The sequence below is a fragment of the Octopus sinensis genome, linkage group LG4 (genome assembly GCF_006345805.1).
Source record: "Octopus sinensis linkage group LG4, ASM634580v1, whole genome shotgun sequence".
In the NCBI taxonomy this organism is placed as follows: Eukaryota; Metazoa; Mollusca; class Cephalopoda; order Octopoda; family Octopodidae; genus Octopus; species Octopus sinensis.
In genome coordinates this window covers 85843353-85864166 of record NC_043000.1, presented here as the reverse complement: position 1 = coordinate 85864166, position 20814 = coordinate 85843353, and the positions used below count along the sequence as shown (strand labels likewise).

The following is a 20814-nucleotide window of genomic DNA, read 5'->3' as shown; positions in this document are numbered from 1 at the left end:
TAACCTTGCACTCTTCAGAGGTAGCAGTTATGGAATGAAACATGGCAACTGCTCTCTATTGTTGAAGGTGAATAGAAACATCCAGTTTGTGATTGCTGTGAAAAAGATGATGGAATAAATTGAGTAGGGGATTCAGGGGATTAAGTTAAGAGCTATGACGCTTGCTATCAAATCATCATCTCTGGGGGTGGTTTCGTTGCAAGAGTTTTCTGGAAAAGAGATTGTGGGAAATGTATGTGTCTTTAAGGTTGGTGTTCTTGTGGAAATGGAATGTGTGTAGTGGTATTATATATATATATCAATCCTTTGCAAGGTGGGGACCATACACATCTGTGTTCGTTAGTGTGTTTCCTTTCTTTTATGTTTTTGGTTAAATTTATGGAGCATTTATGTATGCATGCGGTGTATACAGGGGTACAATATGCGGGGGGGAGGCTTATATTGGGAGTGGTGGAAAAGAGTCTATTGAGTGGGTGCAGCCGTGCTGGGACATGTGTATTTGTTTGTGAGTGCACTCCCTGGTATTGGTAGAGAGTCAAAGTTGGAGGGTTGGTGATTATAGCCAGGATGGGGCATGCAAGTATGATAGGATGTACTTCCTTTTATGTGGGCAAAGATAAGAATTTCACTTCTGCTATTCAGCTAAATGGCTGGGTGCTCTTTAAAATCATTCTTCTCTCAGCCAGGCATAATCTGTACTTCCTGCTGCTATTGAAGTATGCTTTACATTTCTCTAGAATCTTCTACTTTATGCTGTACCTGATGGCAATTTTCCTTCAATAACCATATGTGCATGGCTAGGTTTGTGGCGTTACATCTCTCCAGGACGTTGAAAGAAGACTTGTGCTTATTATAGCGGGTTCTGAAGGGACCTTTAGTTATTCCCACATATTTTCACATGTTTGGTTGCCCATTTAGTCCTATTGCTATTTCATGTGCCTTGTATATGACAGTCTCCATGTTACAGTGTCCATTCAGAGGACATGTTGTTTCAACCTTACATGAGCATCTTGCCTCGGTCTCAGATGCGAGCCTATCCACTAAAATCTTTTTTACATTGGGTGCACAACTAAAGGAAACTTGCAAGGTGTGCCTATTAAATATTTTGCTGAACCTGTTTCTAGGGAAGAAATGCTTGCCTACTTAGCTAAGGAATAATCTTACCTACTCAGGTTTTAACACTTAAAGAGAAGGGCAGTGTGAACCGCAACACTTTCTAGTGGTGCTTTTTCTTGGAGGGGTTAGGGTCTGGTGTGTAACTAATTCTATCCTTGAAACCACTGGCAGCCAGAGCCTCATTGTAGTATGGGACAGCATCATCAAAAATCTCTTTGCTTGAAGACAAGTTGGAGATTATTCTGCTGACACCCTTTACCAGGTTCTTGAAAACTATGGCTGGATGACAGGAACCTGTGTTAATATATGGTAGCTTCTCATTTGGCTTCCTAAAGGACCTATTGGAAATCCATCATTTTCAGGTTGGTTTCTATTGTGACCTTCAGTGCTGGTGAGGTCCTTTCTAGGCTTATCTAGCATGTAGCCATTTAACCCTCTTGATATTGCCAGTGTGTCATCCCTGTAGAAGCTAAAGCTAGTGGAAGGGAACTTTTTTTTGAGAACATCTAGGACAAAAAAAAAAACCAACAAGGTCACATACATCAGTGCTGTTGAAAGCGCCCATTACCACATTGAAGGAGTCTTCTGGGTCAATTCGTTTGACCCAGGCCAACCCGTTACTGAAAAGTAAGGTTCTTCTGACGTACATGATAATGCATATGTCCTCATGACCAACTTCAGTGTAGGTCCTAACAAAGTCTAGTGCCTTGAAAAGGAGCTCCCTTGGTATAGATGGGTAGAAGTCCACTATATGGAATTGGGTAAACCTAGCTCTATCCCTTCCACTATCAGCTTCTTTCTTCACAATGATTCTACCATATCCTCTATACCTAGTTAAACCACAATACCCTTGGTGTCATAGTTAATGCTATCATAAGTTTGAGGGGCAACCCTCCTGTAAATTTATGTAATGCTGTTAAGTAGCTGTGCATATGTGTCATTACTTACTCTATATAGATTTTTAGTCTTATCAGAGAACAAAAGGATCCTATCAGAAGATCTAAGTCTACTGATGTCTGCTCTAAGTTTACATTGGAAAGCATTAGAGGACTTAAGGAATTTCAGGTGGGGTATAATGTCCAAAAGGTCATTACAAGGGGGTATCAAAAAGTCTCCAGACTAGTTATGTTTAATAAAAAAAAAACTTATTTACCTAAGTTTTAACATCATCTCTTTCAAAATAGTCACCTTGCACAACAATACATCAGTCTCAGTGTCCCTGCCACTTTTGGAATCCAGCCTGGAAGTTGTATTCCATAAGCAAGTGGAGGACCTTCTGCAGTTCAACCTGGATCTCAACAACGGTGTTAAAACGGTAACCTTTGAGCTGCATTCTTTTCTTGGAGAAGAAATGGAAGTTCGCAGATGCTAAATCTGGCAAAGCGGGCGAGTGCAGAAGCAATACTGTACCATGCTGGTTTTGGCAAGAAACTCACAAGTGAGGAGAGCTTGGTGACAGGGTGCATTGTCATGAAGAATTCAATTCTTCATGCTCCACAGATCCAGTCGCTTTCACCAAATGCCCTCCCTCAAATGCTTCAAAATGGCACAATAGAACTCTCAATTGAGAGTCTGGCCCTGGGGAATGAATTTTCAATACACAATACTGCAGATGTTGAATAAAAATGATGAGCATGCTCTTGATTGAGCTGTGGGTTTATCATGCCTTCTTCAGTCGTGGAGATAAAGGGCTCCATTGGGATGACTGCTACTTCGTCTCAGGGTTGTAGTCATAGACCCAACTCTCATCACCAGTGATGATCCTCAACATGAAGGGTGAGTCATCAGCAGCACACTGACAGAGACCTTAGGCTTCAAAGCAATGTTCTTTCCACTCAATGGTCAGCAAGTGGGAGACATATTTAGCAGAGACGTACTACGCATTCAATTCTGACATTAGGATTGCCTGCACGCACCCACATGACAGACCAACATCAGCGATGTCTTTGAGTGTACACCGACGATCCTCATGCACAAGCTGATGAAATTTCTCCATATTTCCAGGGTGACGCTCATGGCAGGTCTTCCAGGGATGTTTTTCCATTTTGAAGCGCCTGTACCACTCGAGACATTGCATACAAACCATTACCTCGTTGCTGTAAACTTGCTCGATGTCTCTGTAAAAGACTTCGCAAGCTTAACACAAAATTCCACGTTGCCTCTTTGTTCCAACTTCTTGTTCATGACAAAATCGCAGACAACAGCATACACGTGAACACAAAAGCACAAATTTCACAACTTGTGAAGTAAACACAGCAATGTCACTGCTAGCTCTCACTGAGCACGCAACCGTATGCTGTCATCTGTTGGCGTGCTACAAAATTGGTTCCGGAACTTTTTGATATCTCCTCGTATACATCAATTGAGAGGCTTTTGGGAATAATTATGCATAATTCTAAACAGCAATCAATAAAAATAACGAATTAATACTTATGCAGATTAAATGAGTGATGTCTTTTATCAACCAAGACAATGGCAAGAAAAATGGACAGAATTCCAAGTGGAATTGTTTGCTACGAGAGAGTAGTTAGGGTAGTAGAGTCTACTAGCGGAAGTGGTGTACTTTGGTATTGTATCACTCCGCAACTTTAAAAAAGTAATCCCATATTTAAATCGATTTTTCTGATCGTGATTAATACATGTAGCGAACAGAAAGGAAAATATCAAAATAACTTTAGACTATAAGAAAAGTATCTGGTTGTGTATTTGATATATCTATCAGTATTCTTTTTATACATATGCGCTGTGAAATTATATAATAACAAGCGTGAACATTTTGACTTCGGACTGTTTCACCATAAATGACGAAGTATTTTTTAATGTAGCTTCAGGACGAATCTTACAATTTCTTCGAACAAGTATGTCTTTTCCTTTAACTATTTTCCCTCGTCGTTGAATAAACTACGTTTGTTTATGTACTTATGAATCCGTAACAGCGTGAAACCAGTAAACATGAATGTGTTTTCTTTTTCTTTCTTCCAAATTCGATATCTTTGAATATTAATTGATAAACATCGATTTCTAAGTTACTTTCTTCCCACTCCTTTTTATTGCAATAAGATGTTCGGGCAATTTTTAAAACCTAAAGCTAATACATATTTCGAATACTACGTTTCCTTAGTTTCACAGACAGACATTACTCAAGGTGGTGGTGGTGGTGCTTGCCGTTTAATCAATGAACAGTTGACCGCTAAATTTAATGCGTCGAAACATGAAATTTATTAATGAGTTTTTATCGTACACAGTGTCCGCGAAATATTTTTGTGTGGCCCATTCACTTGTATTTCATGATATTTTTATTTCGTGATATTATTTTTCAACATCGATTAAAAAGAATTTGATTGAATTACTAAGGGCGTGGGGGGGGGGGTTAAGGGAGATAACTCTATGATGTATAAATTCAGTTAAGAATTACACGTGGTGCTGTGAGGGCCACAGCACTTGCATCTCCATAGAAATTGTTACATCACATGTGGTGAAGTAGTAACCACGTCTCACATATGTGCAGTAGAAGGTCACAGTACTCTCATCTCACTCGTGTTACTACAGGAGTCTCGGTAGTCACATCCGAGGCCGTCCGCCAGTATTTATATATTTGTAGCAAGTCAAAACATAGCCAGATCAAAATTGGGGCCCCTAGACCTGTAACCAGTGAGGCACCCTGGCAAAAGCCCAGTGTGCCCATACCTTAAGATAGCGCTGGTCACATCTCATAGTGCAGTTGATGTTACACAGTAACTGACTGGGTCTAAAAATATTGGTTGCCAAGAGACTACGGGGGTCCACCCGCAACTACAATGCTATAATTTAATTTTTTTTTTTTTTGTTAAAATTATTTTTTCAACTGTCTACAAACACATCCAGGCCAAAATAATTAATACATTCTTCCAGGAGTGAATAAAAATTCTCAAATTTGAGGGGATGGGCCCTCATATATGGATTTTAATGGCGCAGGGGCCCATTTGCCATTGGACAAGCTGGCAACCTGGCCAGTCCGCCACTAATGTTACATGTCATACAAGTTAGAATTGTTGAAACAAGGAGATACTCAATATTATCAGCACTAGCACTTGACTGATACTTTATTTTATCAACCCTTAATGGTTGAACTCAGAATATATATTTCTTTATTGCCCACAAGGGGCTAAACATAGAGAGGACAAACAAGGACAGACAAAGGGATTAAGTCGATTACATCGACCCCAGTGCGAAACTGGTACTTTTATTTATCGACCCCGAAAGGATGAAAGGCAAAGTCGACCTCGGCTGAATTTGAACTCACAACGTAACGACAGACGAAATACCGCTAAGCATTCCGCCCGGCGCGCTAACGTGTCTGCCAGCTCGCCGCCTTAACTCAGAATATAAAGAGCCAGAACAAATGCTGAAGGCATTTTTCCAGCACTCAAGTTTGCCACCTTACCAAATGATGATTTCTAACATGGCACTAAATTGTAAGGAAGGGGTATCATCTCCCAGGTTAAAAGAAGGTGGCGGAGTGATCTTCAGGATAGACTTGGCTGATAGCTATGTCTGTTCTAAGCATGACATCAGCTGTTTGACAAAACTCTATTACCAGTCAACAATGAATACATGCAGAATGGTTTTGTTACTCTACTCACATCTCACTTCCATACCTCCAGACATTGAGGTTTCTGGAAGTTATTTATAGTCCCTGGGCTGAAAGACTTCCAGAACAAACCAGATGGTTGATTTTCATCAGTGCCAGAGTATCTCTAAAAATGTTGATCATCTTTCTCACCACTACTCTTCTATGTGAAGATTCCACCAACCACGTTGCCTGACTGGTTGAGAGCTGACAATCCAGATACCAGGCACTCAGTCTTGTTTTTGATTTGATCCAGAACTGCAGTTCCATCAACAAGATGAACTGAGGAAGAATGTACTTGACAAAAGGTAATCATAGCTGCTTACTGTCTTGGAATTTCTGCAAATGTTACACCCTCAGTTCATTATCAGCCATGGTATATCAGTCGCTCCATGCAGAGGTGTTGGCAATAAATGGATGGTCCGTGCCTCTTGTACAAGAAACAAAAGAGCAGTCATCCTGTTTAGATAAAGATTAGGGCAAGTTATAATGGTCAACCAGAAATATATAACAGCGGAGATATTCACCACTTTTACCCAACTTTTTAGGAATAGCTTTCTCTCAACCAAAAACTATCCCTGTTTGTAATCATTCTACTTCTTATCCACCTGAAGGTCTGAACAAAACCAGATCCCAAACAGCTTAACTGATCCATCAGTATAGCTCTTCACAACACTGGCTAGCAGCATAGACTTACCTCTCCAAGTATCCAAGCTGCAAGCCCACCACTGACTTATCTCAGTTAATTTTTGCTCTTGTTTTGTATTTCTCTAGAACAATGCCAACATCTTAATACCCACAATGTCTGACACCATTACAGTGATATCCATATATGCTAACACTGCTTGCTCACCTACATTCCAGTTCATATGGATTGTTCGTAATTGACAGAGCATGTTATTCAAAATAGTTCTGATAGAGGGACATTTAGTCTTACCAATGCCAGTTGCAGCAAACATCTGCCAAGGCCTTCACAAACAAGTTTGGTGTGTATATATGAAGTTCAGTGTCAAACATGTGACATGTAACACCTACAGCACTGAGATGTGATTAGTACTGTATAAAGACATGGGTCACAAGTGTAGGGGTTTAATTTGCCTTGCTCACAACCACTTACCACCAACTGTGTCTCAGATACTGTTATTGGTATTCAGAACATTTTATATCTTCTGCCAAGCAGACCATTGATGTAGACACTAAAAGTCCTTTCCATCTACAATCCATCACTTGTCCTACACAGTTGAGTAAAATACCACTGGAAACCTATCTCAGTCCCTCAAAGACTGAATTTTAGTATTGTTTTCACGTTGCCCCACTGCATGGCTTTCATTCTCTCTTGTCTTAAAGTCTGATAGCACCACTTTCTCTGTTGTTCCCATCTAGTTACACCAACTTAAACCATCTAAATCTGTGAAGTTTGTCCATGCTTCAAGATATAAAACTTTCTAAAACAACACTGCCACTCTTCCACCAAATCCAAACCCTCTATGAGGGTGTGCTGGTAGGTTCCTGGCATTAAGGGTATCATGAAAGCCCTGTTTGGAGGCCCAACCTTCCAAGTTCTTTTACAGGGCCTAGAACTACTGAAGGACCACTGCAATAAGTGTGTGAATCTGAGAAGAGAATGTGTTGAATAAAATCATACTTAAATGATCCTCCTATATTTTCTTTTATCCAAAGCCAGAAGCTTTTCAGCATCCCCTTGTAAGAGATGTAAGTATTTCAGTTATCAAAAATGGATGCAAGTGTGTTTTCTAGAAATGTTGGTCCTACTGATGTCCTTTACATCCATATCTAATGAAATGAGGTTGTTGAGAAAGTAACATTGCTTCCAGGCAAATACAACACCACATTCTTTTATACACATAGGGCTATATTGATCATAGATATGAAATGAGAGGGGTCATAAAGGCAATGGGGGGAGGCTGTGTAATTCCTTGAAAACTCCCACTGAGAGGCTTTTTTTTCTCTGTTCCAGAAATTTTCCATATTTCCAGAGGATTTTTCCTTAAGTCTATAGATGTCTTTTGTTCATTATTCTCAGTAGAATGGGGCTGTCTGTAATTTCTTTTTTCTTTTTTTTTTTTTGTTAGTTACCTGTTAGTACTGTTGCCATTGTTTTTCTGGGTGATTATTTTTGTTTTATTGTTGGTGTGGTTGCAAGTTTGATTTTTGTGGTGTGCATATGTAGCTGGTTGATAGGTTCTCTGTTGCCTTGTCAAACCTTCTAGTCTTCAGCTTTGTAATCATCAGTTTTTTTGTCTCTTTTTTTTTTGGCAGCTGAGTTAGGTTTGAGATATTTTTGATCTTACATGATTCATTTGAAGTAAGAGCTCCATTCATTTTCTGAACCAGATCTTGTATAATGTGTGACCCCAGAAAAGTTGCTTCATCCTCTTCATCATTAACAACCGCTGCTACAAAGCCCTAGGTGTACATCTATCACTCTCACCTTCACCTCTTGTTAATCAATATACAACAGAGTGACCATGAATTCCTTACTCTTAAGAGCTGTGGAGTAGCTCTATCCTTCACTGTCAGAGAAAAAACTGCACCAAGTATTTTCAACGTACAATGTTATGAAGCCTCTTACTACATATAGTGTCAACAAATGCAAAAACAAATTTCTACTTCTATTCAGTCAATACCAGCTCGATTCAGTACCTTTTTCAATAATTAGCATTCAACATTTGCTTTAAAATTTTTGTGACATATCTAAACAATTAGACCTGATCACAATATTATTTGAGCAGATTACCCATTTCACCGCTGTATAACATCATCTCCCTATTTCTCACCTATCTTATGATAATGCTGCTCTCCACACTCCCTTTCTTTTATACTGTCACTTATCACCACCTCTTTTCTAACCCACTCCTATTTCCTTCACCTTCCTCCTCCCCCCCACTGAACTGATACTCGTTATTGACCATACTTCCACCCTTATTCCCTATTCACTGCATTTACTTCTGTCTTTGTTTTTAACCATCTGTCACCCTACTTTCACACTCTCACAAACTTACCTATCTACACACCCTTTCCAATCCTCTGCCCCTATTCTTACTTCACCTTCTTGTACTTTGAAAGTCTACCATGATACCTCATCACTACCCTCTCTTTTTCCTCTCTTTCCAGCTAGGATAGCCATGTAACTCCTCTATCATACTTAATCTCTCAGCATTTGGCACAAAACCATCTCCCTCAATTCTGCATCCCTGCTCAGTCAAGAGGTTTTGTTTTCAAGTTACTTGGTGACCTCGCCTGTGCCGCTACCATGTAAAACGTCCCCAGTTCACTCTGGAGTGTGGTTGGTGTTAGGAAAGACACCCAGCTGTAGAAATGATACCAAAGCAGTGAAATCCATTGGAGCATGATGCAGTCCTTGGACCCATCAGATTCTTTTAAACCATCCAACCCATGCAAGCATGAACCACAGATGTTAAGTGATGATGAGTTGTGTCTTCTATACAGAGGAAAACCTTTGATAACAACAAGAGTAGCAGTTCCATAAATATTTATCATCCCACTAGCCTTTGAGGATTTAGCCTTTATACATTCATAACTTTTGTTTGTAGCATTAAGGTTTATATCATTTTCTAACAGAATTTGTATATTATCAGTTCATGGTTGCTGTTATTTTGATTACCCTGGGTTATACCTGGTTGAGGAGATCTATAATCAAATACATTCTAACCATGATCATCCCACCTTTTTCTGTATCAGGGACTACATTGCTAAATTCATCTTTCTTTAAGATGATGGGCTGTGATTTGAGGGAGATTTAGTTGCTATTTCTAACAGGTTATATGACCACAAAGGGACTCTCTTATTAGCTTGAATTCATGGTTGTCAAGTCATCCAATTTGATTGAGTGCAGGACTAGTATTTTAATACTGGTCCCTTATTTTTGTCTGCTAGAGTTTTCATTGCATATTTTTTTACACCCTTTTCTGTGAACTACATTCTACTAGATTAAAAGTAAAATTTGTTATGATGACTAAAATATTTATGGTACACTAGAGATATATCTTAAGAGTTACTGTCAGCAACATTCTTGTTAAAGAATAATAAATTTGTACTCTACAAAAGTATAACCCATCAGGTTAATATAAAATTGTTTTTATTTTAACTGAACATGAAAACAAACATTAATATATGTGTATGTATGCTTGTGTGTCCTTGACTTGACATCATGTGATAGTTGTAGAATGATTGCCACTGTCATATAACCAGTGTCATTAGATTTCCAATATTCTACAAGATCATGAAGAAATATTGTTTTGTTTGGAAAGAAATGAGTGTTAGCAACAGGAAACCTTTTTCTGAAAAAAAATTTGTCCAACCCATACAGACATTGAAAAGTGGACGTTAAAATAATGATATGTGATATTATAGGTGGCTATTATGCCTTTTCAAAGGCTTCCTTAAATCCTTAAAAATGTTTTAGCCCGAAGTCCGTGGCCATGCTGGGACACCACCATTGTGGAATAAAAAAAAATAACTCCCTTGTTTGAAAAACAGGCATGGGTTAATGATAGGAAGTTCATCTGCCCATAAAATCCTACCTCAAATACCTCCCCATCCAACCTATGCTAGCATGGAAAAACTGACATTAATTGAACAAAATGATGGGATTCTGCAGCTTCCATCTAAGTTCCACTGACAAAATATAAGTCAACACAAGGCTACAGAAGAAGACATAGCCAAGGATCATGTTTTGTGACAGAAACTCTAGTCATAAAGTTAAGATGTGAATTATAGGAGCAGACATATCCTCCGTCTAGATTTTGTTTTAACAAAGTACAGTAGAAATGGGATGCTGGAATATTTCTGCTTTCCCTAAAGATATAACTAGCGTAAATGCAGTGAAATTGGTTTAGATAAGAATCACAAGTGAATTACAGATTTGTATAGTTACTGATTTAAAGTCTGGGGTACAGGTCTGCTTGAGCACAGCCAGTTATCTCAGTCCTTTGTCGGGACCAATGTGTATATTTGTATATCTGATAGAAAGGGGCTGGTACCTTATTAATTGGAATAATAGAAAGAAACTTTGTTGATTAAATCCTAAATGAATGACATTTACCCCCACACTTCTCAATATTATACTTAACTTTAAGGTGGTGAGCTGGCAGAATTGTTAGCATGCCAGGCAAAATGTAACATTCTGGGTTCAAATTCTGCCGAGGTCAACTTTGCCTTTCAGGGTCGATAAAATAAGTACCAGTTGAGCACTAGGGGTTGATCTAATCAACCTATCCCTCCCCCAAAATTGCTGGCCTTGTGCCAAAATTTGAAAGCAATATTATATTTAACTTACTTTATAGCCATTGTTTATTTTCGTTTTTTGGTGTGTTTTTTTCCTTTCAGGTTGCCATAAACATGTCTGTTTTGATGCAAGAAACCACCTCTTTAAGTGGACATGAAGAACAAGTATGGTGTGTCGCCTGGGACCCAGATGGCAGGCTGCTGGCCTCCTCCGGAAGTGATAAATGTATACGAATATGGGGCCTGGAAGGTGAACGATGGGTCTGCAAGTCTATTTTAACTGACGGTCATACTCGTACTATCCGTTGTGTAGCTTGGTCACCTTGTGGTAATTATATTGCAAGTGCAAGCTTTGATGCAACGTGTGGCATATGGAGTCGTAAAAATGGAGAATTTGAACTTTTAGCAACTTTAGAAGGTCATGAAAATGAAGTAAAATGTGTTGCATGGTCTCACAATGGCAACTTCCTTGCTAGCTGCAGCCGAGACAAAAGTGTTTGGATATGGGAAGGTAAGATAAAACAATATAAATCTGCCATCCACTGCCCCTGCCCCCTCTTTTTTTTCATTGATTCATGAAAGTTCAGTAGTTAACTCTTTTGAGAAACCCACCTGTAACCACCCTGAGATCTAAAATTAAAACTTCCTTTTTAAAGGGATTTAAATTAGAACCTTCCATCAAAATTTCTTGTTACTTTATTCTTCCAAACACTAGTTTAATAAGACAGTTATTTGGGATAAATTCTTCATTATATTCAAAATTAATTGAAACTAAAGCAATATATTTCAACAGAAAAATATAACAAAAGGGTTAATTAGCTTCCAATGACACCCCATCCATCTTTTTAATATAATGTGCATTTGATTGATGGCGAAATACATTCTCACAAACTCCCTTCTAGCCCTGCTCCATGTTTGAGTGTGCTCTTCATCTTCTTAGCCTCTACTTCTCTAAATTTAAATCCACTTCATGTTTAGTTTACTATCATCTTCATTGCTTCACCATTTAAACTGGCCGTATCTGGCCCATATATTCTATGTGTTTTATGTTAAAACTGACCAGACTTAGCCTCTAACACTTACCATACAATGTCGTTCTAAAAATAAGCATCAAAATCTCAAAGGTATGAGATAAAACATGATTAATTCAAAACAATGTGAACATATAAACATTTCTGTTGATAGAGTAATCTGAATGTTAAAGTGTTAAATAGGTTTTCTGTCTCTAAATGCATCCTTCTAGAGTTTTCTGGTAAGTCTTAATGAAACACTGACTTCAACCATTTTGGTTCTACTTTGTAAGGAAAATCACAAAAGGTTCTGCATACTGACGTCTTCATCCAAATTAATTAGTTTACATAAAAAGATAAAATCTGTTTAGTGAAATTAAATATACATCAACCACTTTGTTACTGTATTTCTGCTAAAATACACTGCCTTTCATTCAATTAATGTTAAAAGTAATGAAAAATCTAATAAAATAACTTTCTCATTACTAACCTGATGTTTGGAACACAAATTGACATGAAATTTTGCTGAAGGGCTTTAATTTAGATCACTTAAAAGTAGGAAGTTGTGTCATAGATTCAGAAATGATTTCAGATTGGTTTTTATTAAAAGGATTAAAGTAAAGAATTATAGAAATAGTATAAGTTATAACAATGAAATGAGTTGAGTAGACATAAAAGAAACCAATCTAGTTCTATAATATATCAATTTATAAACTTTAAAATTGTTTCTCCCAGAATGCAAATGATATACTCTTGTCCAACCCTACTTTGTATGATATTTCTAAACCACCCCCTCTACCGTTCAGTTGAACTTGCTTATAGATTATTGACCAGAGAATTTAATATTGCCATCATTTTGGTGTTAATTAGTGTTAGTGGTATCTACTCCATTAACACCTCAGTCATTACAACTTCTTCATTCCTTTGATCTCAGATTTCACTAATTTTACAATAGTATTGATTCTGTAATGAGAATCAATTGATCACCATAGATGGTGTAATAGGCATTTCAGTTTTAACTGTGTAGTTTTAGCAATTTCTGAATTTTACTTTTCAGCAACTAAACACTTCTTTGTGAGGTCCTAAATCATTGTTACATTCTACACTTGCTGGGTGTATATATTTAAAAGACTTGATTAGTTAAAACTTGGACATTTTCTCTGCTTTACTCCATATCAACCAAATGATTTGTCAATGTTTTTAAGTAATTACTAACATAATATTGTGTGATAATCCCTGTTTTTTCATTCTATTTTACAATCAAAACTGATACATCATCATCATCATCATCATATTTAACTTACTGATTGATATATGTTTGATAGGTTAATGTCATTAACTTTGTTGTTTTTGTCAATGAAATCCCAAGTGTTTCACTTCATTACTATAATATATTATAGATTTATTATATAATGTAATTGAAGGCTTGTGATACCTGTGGAGTATCTCCTTCTCCCATTACAATTATTTCTGTAGTCTTAAGGAACTGGAACTAGAATAAGAAGTTTACAAGCGTAGTGCAATCCAAATAGTTGTTTATTTTTAGTTCTCGTTCATGTGGCTCACTCCCAGTGACCATCTTTATGGCAGCGCATGGTTCATTATAGCTCCGTTCACGTGAGGTCCATTATTTTGGAGATAACAGGTGACGATAGAGCGGGATAAGAGTCCGCTGTGAGCTGCCAGCTTTGCATTGTTTCTCAGTGTAAGCAAGAAGGAAGAAAGAGAGAGAATGTCTTAATTCTCCTGCTTAAATAGTCGATGCCGGAGAGATCTCATACAAAATGGCACTGGCTTCTTGTGCTTTGCTACAATTATTAACCAACACAGTGTGTTAGTTTCATTGTAAATAACACATCTCTACAATATGTATATAGGCTGTGGGATTAAGAATCTTGCTCCCAACCATGTTGTCTTGGGTTTAATCCCACTGCATGACACCTCAGGCAAGTGTCTTCTACTGCAGCCTTGTGAGTGGATTTGGTTGATGAAAACTGAAAGAAACCCATTCGTGTGAGTGTATTTCTATTGTGTACCCATGTCTAGACATCCTCTTCTGGTTGTAAATGAGCATCATCGTCACATAAGCAGGGTTGTTCATTTCCATTCTTCCGTGAAAACATGTCCGGGTATGGGAAAATATTACCCTGTATGGCAACATGAAGGGCATTTGAACATAGGAAATCTGCCTCAGCAAATTCCTTCCAACTCATGCAAGCATGGAGAAGTGGACATTGAATGATATTGTATACATGTATTGTTCACTGGTATAACTGGCTAATAAATCTATCACATTTTTTTCTATATTCTTGTTCCTTCTCTAATCAATTTCAGAAAGATTCTGTCTCTACTGTATTGAATATCTTTATTCTCCTATCTACTTTTATATCTTCTAATGTTGTATAAAATTTGGGTGCTACAGATCTTCACTTCCATGCAGTCTGCCTATAAATCAAAGGTTTCCAATTTTTTATCATCCTTTAATCTATAGTCATCTACCAATAATCTTCATTAACCCTGTGATGCTAGGAATGATACAGATTGAAATCTTGGAATGAATATTACTTGTTTAATGTTTTTTTTTTTTTATTCCTCAAATCCTTTCCATCAAAGGATTAAGATTTCTAACATATTTTATCCAAGATTCAATTTGTATTCTATATTTTCATTTGTCTTCAGTCTTGATAGAACTAAATCAGACTGGAGTTCAGCCCTACCTAACTGCTATCAACTTTCTGTTGATTCATTTTCTAAAGTTTATAACAGATAAAATCATTTAAATTACAAATCCAGCACCAAATATCTACCACTTTTAATTCTTTCAATATGAACAATACCAAATTCAACAAAAATAAACAGTATTTAACATTAATTTTACTTTATTCGGCTCATTTTTTTTTTTGTCTCTTACAATTTGATCTTTCAAATTGTCTTCATATACCCTATTTTTACATATACAAACCCAAACCCTTTATTTCTAGTGCAAGGCTTCAATAATCACTATATAATGTTTATACATAAAAGCACACTGTATAAAATTTATTTTATGCTGTAAAACTTAAATTACAGTCATAGTAATTGATCTCAGATATTGATATGTATCAGTGAATCAATGTTCAATCATCTATTGTTTATATTTGTACACACACTGTTTGATTGAAACATTTAGAGTGACTAGTCTTGTGGGACCTTGGGCAGGTGTCTTTTACTATATCTCTGGGCCAATAAAAACCTTGTTAGTGGATTTGGCAAATAGAAACTGAAAGAAGCTCATCGTGTGTATAAATACGTGTGTGTACTCTTGTCGTCACAAATCATGGATGATCAAAAACAAGCATCACTGTCATACAGTACTCCTCATTTGCAATCTTCTCTAAAATCATGTCTGGTTATGGAGAAATATTACCTTGCTTGGAAACAGGTGAGGGTTAGCATCAGAAAGGGCTTCTGGCCAAAGAAAATTTGCTTCAACAAATTTTGTTTTGAAATTTGTCTGACCCATCAAAACATGAACATTGATGATGATGACTTAAGGTGCCCACCCACCTGTCTGCCTAGTTAATGGGCATTAATCTTAATACTGACACAAATGTGTTATTCTGTTAAACTTGGCGTCAAATATTGATTTTCTTTAGAAATTCATTACTAATTCCATTTCATTAAGTAATTAGTTTAGGAAAACTCCATTATTACATAACCATTCCAAGAATTTGAGAAAAATCTCTGGAGTTCCTAGCCGATCCCAAATTTAGGAAAACAAACCACTGAGGGAACCCCTGTGTGCTTGCTCTACCTAATGAAAATAGTATAATTTCTAAACTGTGTTAATACAGAAAAATTTTAGCTACAAAAAATTGGCAGAAATAACCAAGCACTAGACTTCATGTTGTGAGGAGGTTGGAATATCAAGCAAGGTCATCTTAGTCTTTTATATCTAAATACTAACAATATGCTAGTTAAAACCAATTCTAGCAATATACTGGAAGTAAATCAATTGACTTCACTCATTGCTTTACAAATAATGGTCTTGTATTTAGTCAAAAGAAATCAATATTAACGAATCATTTATTCAATTATTACAACACACTGGATGTTTCTCTCATTAATGTATTTAGGAAGGGTGTCATATGACAAAGTGGATAATTCATTTATTTGGTTTCTCATAACATTTCATTTCTGTTGCTTAGTCTCGGGTCAACAGGGACTAATCTGTCTCTAACTAAAGCAGACCTTCAAAGACATTCCAATTATGACCATCTCATATTTTTTAGAAAGTACATATAGAACTAAATTAACCATTTTGTCTTTAGGCATGTCCATACCTCCCCCCACACACACACACACAACACATCTTCCTGACATCTCCCACTGAATTCCTCTCCCTTCTTTTTCCCCCTCTCCTTCATGAACCTACATGCACACAATTTGTCCCTGTCGTATCTCTTCCCCACAACACATCCTCCTAATAACACCCCCTCCCTCTACCTGTGCTCACTCACTACATTCCCTCCCTGCTTCCATCTCCCAGTCTCCTTTCACAATCTTGCAAACTTTCCAAGCCATTCCTTATCTCTGATCACTATATACAACTTACTGTAAAGTTTGGTGCAGTTTACTGATTTGCCAGTTCTTATCAAACCATCCAACCCATGCTGGCAGGGAAAATGGACATTAAATGATGATGAAGATGATATTTTGGAGATGATAGTGTGTTTTGATAAAGATATAGATGTTTAACTCTTGAGTATTTAAACCAGCCATATCTAGCTCCAATATTCTACCTGTTTTATATTCAAATTGGCCAAATCTGGCCTTTCATACCTACCTTACAATATAATTCTAAAAATTAAGTTACCTCATCAAAATCTCAAAGCTACAAGATAATGCAAGATAAACTCCAAACTATGTGAATAAATAAGCATTATTTTTGACAGAATGTTAATGCTAAAGAGTTGAAGATATGAATGGAAGGGCAAATTGGGTAATTTAGTCCTATATACACTCTCCAAAAAATATGGAATGGTCATGGTTGGAATAATTTTCTTTGTAGGTCTGTTTTAGTCCCAGTTGACCTGGGACTGTACAGCAAAAAAGTTATGAAAACCCAAATAAATGAATTGTCCTCTTTGTCATATGACACTCTTAAATACATTTAGTAAAAGAAATATCCAGTGTGTTCTGGTAATAACTGAATGACTGCTTTGTTAATATTGATTTCAAATTTAAGATGAAAGGTAAAGTCAGCCTCAGCAGAATTTGAACTCAGCATGCTAACAATTCTACCAGCTCACCACCTTAAATGCTTTGTTAATATTGATTGCCATTCACTAAATTCAAAACCATTACTTGTAAATCAGTGAGTAAAGTCAATTTATTTACTTTCAGCATTTTGCTAATATACATATATATATATATATATATATATAACAACTTTGCAGATATGAAAGACTAAGATGACCATGCTTGATATTTCAACTTCCTCATAACATCAAGTCTAGTGTTCAGTTGTTTCTAACATTTTGCAGTTAAAATTCTTATGTATCAATACAGTTTAGAAATGCAAACAAGCAAATTTAACACAGCCTTAGGCCTATTTCCTTTCATTATTCCTTGCCATAAATATTAGTGAAGCACTGGGGTCAATGTAATCGACTTACCTGCTCCCCTGAAATTGCTGGCCTTGTGCCAAAATTTGAAATTGATATTAATGCAAAATGTTTTATTTATTTTGTTCTTTCTTTTTTTCTTTTTGTTAACAAACTTGTAGTCACCCAAGATGAAGACTATGAATGTGCCAGCGTGATGAACTGCCACAATCAAGATGTGAAACACGTTACTTGGCACCCATTTCAAGATATTGTTGTATCCAGTAGCTATGATGACACTATCAAATTTATTAAAGAAAGTACTGATGATTGGCAAGTATCTGTCTCTTTGGATTGTCATCAATCTACCGTATGGATGAGTTGCTTTGACAAAACAGGTGACCGACTTGTTTCATGCAGTGATGATAAAACTATTCGCATATGGCAGTGCTACCAGTCGGACAATAAACTAGGTTTACCAACGAATGATGATGGCTATGCATGGAAATGTGTATGTACTCTGTCAGGTTACCATTCTAGAACTATATATTCTGTGGATTGGTGCCATCTTACTGGTGATATTGTAACATCTTGTGGAGATGACTGCATTCGAGTGTTTCGGGAAGAACCCAATTCAGATAAGGACCAACCTTCTTTTACACTTATTTCCGTTGTGAAATCGGCTCACTTGCAAGATGTAAATTGTGTATCATGGAATCCTAAAATACCTGGTTTGTTAGCATCTTGTAGTGATGATGGTTTGATAAAACTTTGGAATTTACCTCAAGAATGATCAAAATTACCTCTAAAAAAAAGGCTTTTTTTTTTTTTCAGTTTTAAATTCCAATTATATGTAGGAAAAAATTCTATATTTTATCTAAACATACGTTCATTCATCCATAGTGGAGACAAAACAATATGAGATAAAATATGGTGCTTGAAGTCACTGTGTCTTTGGACACGACACTTAATTCCACCTACTTCAATTCACTTAATTACTAGGAATAATCGTACCAGAACTTGGAATAGGTACATGTGATAAATTGGGATGGACTGATTTAATGGCATAAAACTGAAATTAAGTCCATCCCTGACCTCCCTTAAAATCATTGACACAGATAAAACAGATAAACACATTGAGGCTGTTGAAGACAAGGATAGACAGACTTAATGCTATAAAAGTGAAGTTATGTCCATTCCTGACCTTCCCTAAAATCATTGACAAGCACATAAATACATTAGGTTGCTGATACATATTCAATACACCATTTGAGTAATTGCAAGCTATTTTTTTAAATTTGATATATTTTATAAAAATCTGGATTAAACTGTAAAATTCCTAAATTTCTAATTGTTATATTGTTGAAGCAATTTAATGCATTAGTCTATTGATAGTTGATTTTGTGTGTGTATTTGTTGTTTTGTTTCTCCACTAAAGCTGTTACACAATTTTTATGATTTGTTGGTTTTGTTCCTAATCACATTTAAATATTTTGTCTTTCAGTGTGTATTTTTCAAATGTGTGATTTTTTTTTGTTTTCTGGTTTATAATTTTTTTTTTTTACATTCATGATATCAAGGTGCAGGAGTGGCTCTATGGTTAAGAGACTTGCTTTCCAACCATGTGGTTTCAGGTTCACTCCCTCTGTGTGACACCTTGGACAGAAACAGAAGGAAGCCCATTCTGTGTGTGTGTGTGTGTGTGTATGGACCCTGTCTTGACACCACATACTAGTTATAACAAGCCTCAACATCATACAAGTGATGTTGCTCATTTCCAATCTTATGTAAAAACATATTTGGTCTGGGAGAAATCTAATCTTGCTTGAAAATGTGTGTGGATTGGTAACAGAAAGAATGTCCAGCTATAGGGAATCTGCCTCAACAAGTTCCATCTGACTCATGCAGGCATAGAAAAGTGGACATTAAAATGATGTTGAGTAGGAGGATGATGATCGCTTTGTCCAGTTTTATGACTTGATGATTTTAATTAATTTCCTTAAAATATTTTTGTCTTTATGTACCTATTTTCTGGTGCCACATTAAAAGCACCCTTACACTCTTTGGAGTGGTTGGCATTTGAAAGGTCATCCAGCCATAGAAACCATGCCAGAGCAGACAATGGAGCCTGGTGTAGCCCCTGACCTTATTAGCTCCTGTCAAACCATCAGACCCATGCCAGCATGGAAAATGAACAAATTATGATGATGATGATTGTTTTTTTATAATGTTCACTTTGTACTGTTGTCTTTTATTTGGGAGCAAGACTAAATTGTGGAGAGAAGAGTGACTAGCCAATTGGATTTATTCAAAGGAAACATTCAGACCCTTGACCCTAAAGGGATGAAAAAATCAACTTCAGCAAGATTCAATTCTATAAGGACCCAACAAACTATTTCAAACCATTTTGGTTTAATACTCTACCATCAGCACCGAAATCATTCAATCTCTTTAAAAAGCAGCCAAATTTCCCTCAAATCATACCCTGCTAGAAAAGAAAAAGGTGAGCTGATTGCAACTAAAGGGCCTTTAATCATAAGTCTACCTGACCTGAGATTAGCAACAACAAACATATGTTATGGAGATTTTAGATATTTGGCACCATTTATTTATGGGTGCTTGCACAGCCCCACATAAGGAGCACTCATGCCAGTACCAACTAAAAGCACCCATTCCAGTGTCACGTAAAAGGCACCCAGCACATTGTAAAATGGTTGGTATTAGGAAGGGCATCCAGCCAAAAAAACCATGCCAAACACAAATGGAGCCTGGATACCTCTCCAGATGACCAGCTCCTGTCAAACCATCCAACCCATTCCAGCATGGAAAATAGACACTAATTGATGATGATGATTATACTGAATTTCCAATACTCTTGTTTGAAACCATTTGTGTAAACTGTCTATCTTCAAATTTCACCCTACCAATATAAAAATGGATAAAGTACTCTTGAATATAAAAAGACAGCTAAGAAGACAAGATGGTCATGGCTAGAATACTGTTTAAACACAGTGAAATGATGAAAGAGACACATGGTTAGCCACTACAATTAGTGAAAATTTATAAACGTTGCAGTTCTTCATGAAATAAAACTAGGTAAGAAGGTATTTTCCAGCCTAAGTCACATACAGTCAGACAAAATCGTTTACCAACACTTCACATGATTACTTAGCAATTAGGTACAGGGATGTCTAAGTAGTTAAGAAGTTTGCTTTGCCATGATTCC

General features: G+C 36.7%; 1 protein-coding gene across 1 annotated transcript; it reads left to right on the top strand.

Annotated features, from left to right (window-relative positions):
- The first annotated feature begins 3698 nt into the window (after positions 1–3698).
- LOC115210873 (probable cytosolic iron-sulfur protein assembly protein CIAO1 homolog) lies at positions 3699–19041 on the top strand. The gene is made up of 3 exons (XM_029779637.2): positions 3699–3974; positions 11096–11504; positions 17771–19041. Exons 2-3 carry the CDS (start codon positions 11108–11110, stop codon positions 18379–18381), a joined length of 1008 nt encoding a protein of 335 aa, XP_029635497.1. The 5' UTR covers positions 3699–3974; positions 11096–11107; the 3' UTR covers positions 18382–19041.
- Positions 19042–20814: the final 1773 nt, after the last annotated feature.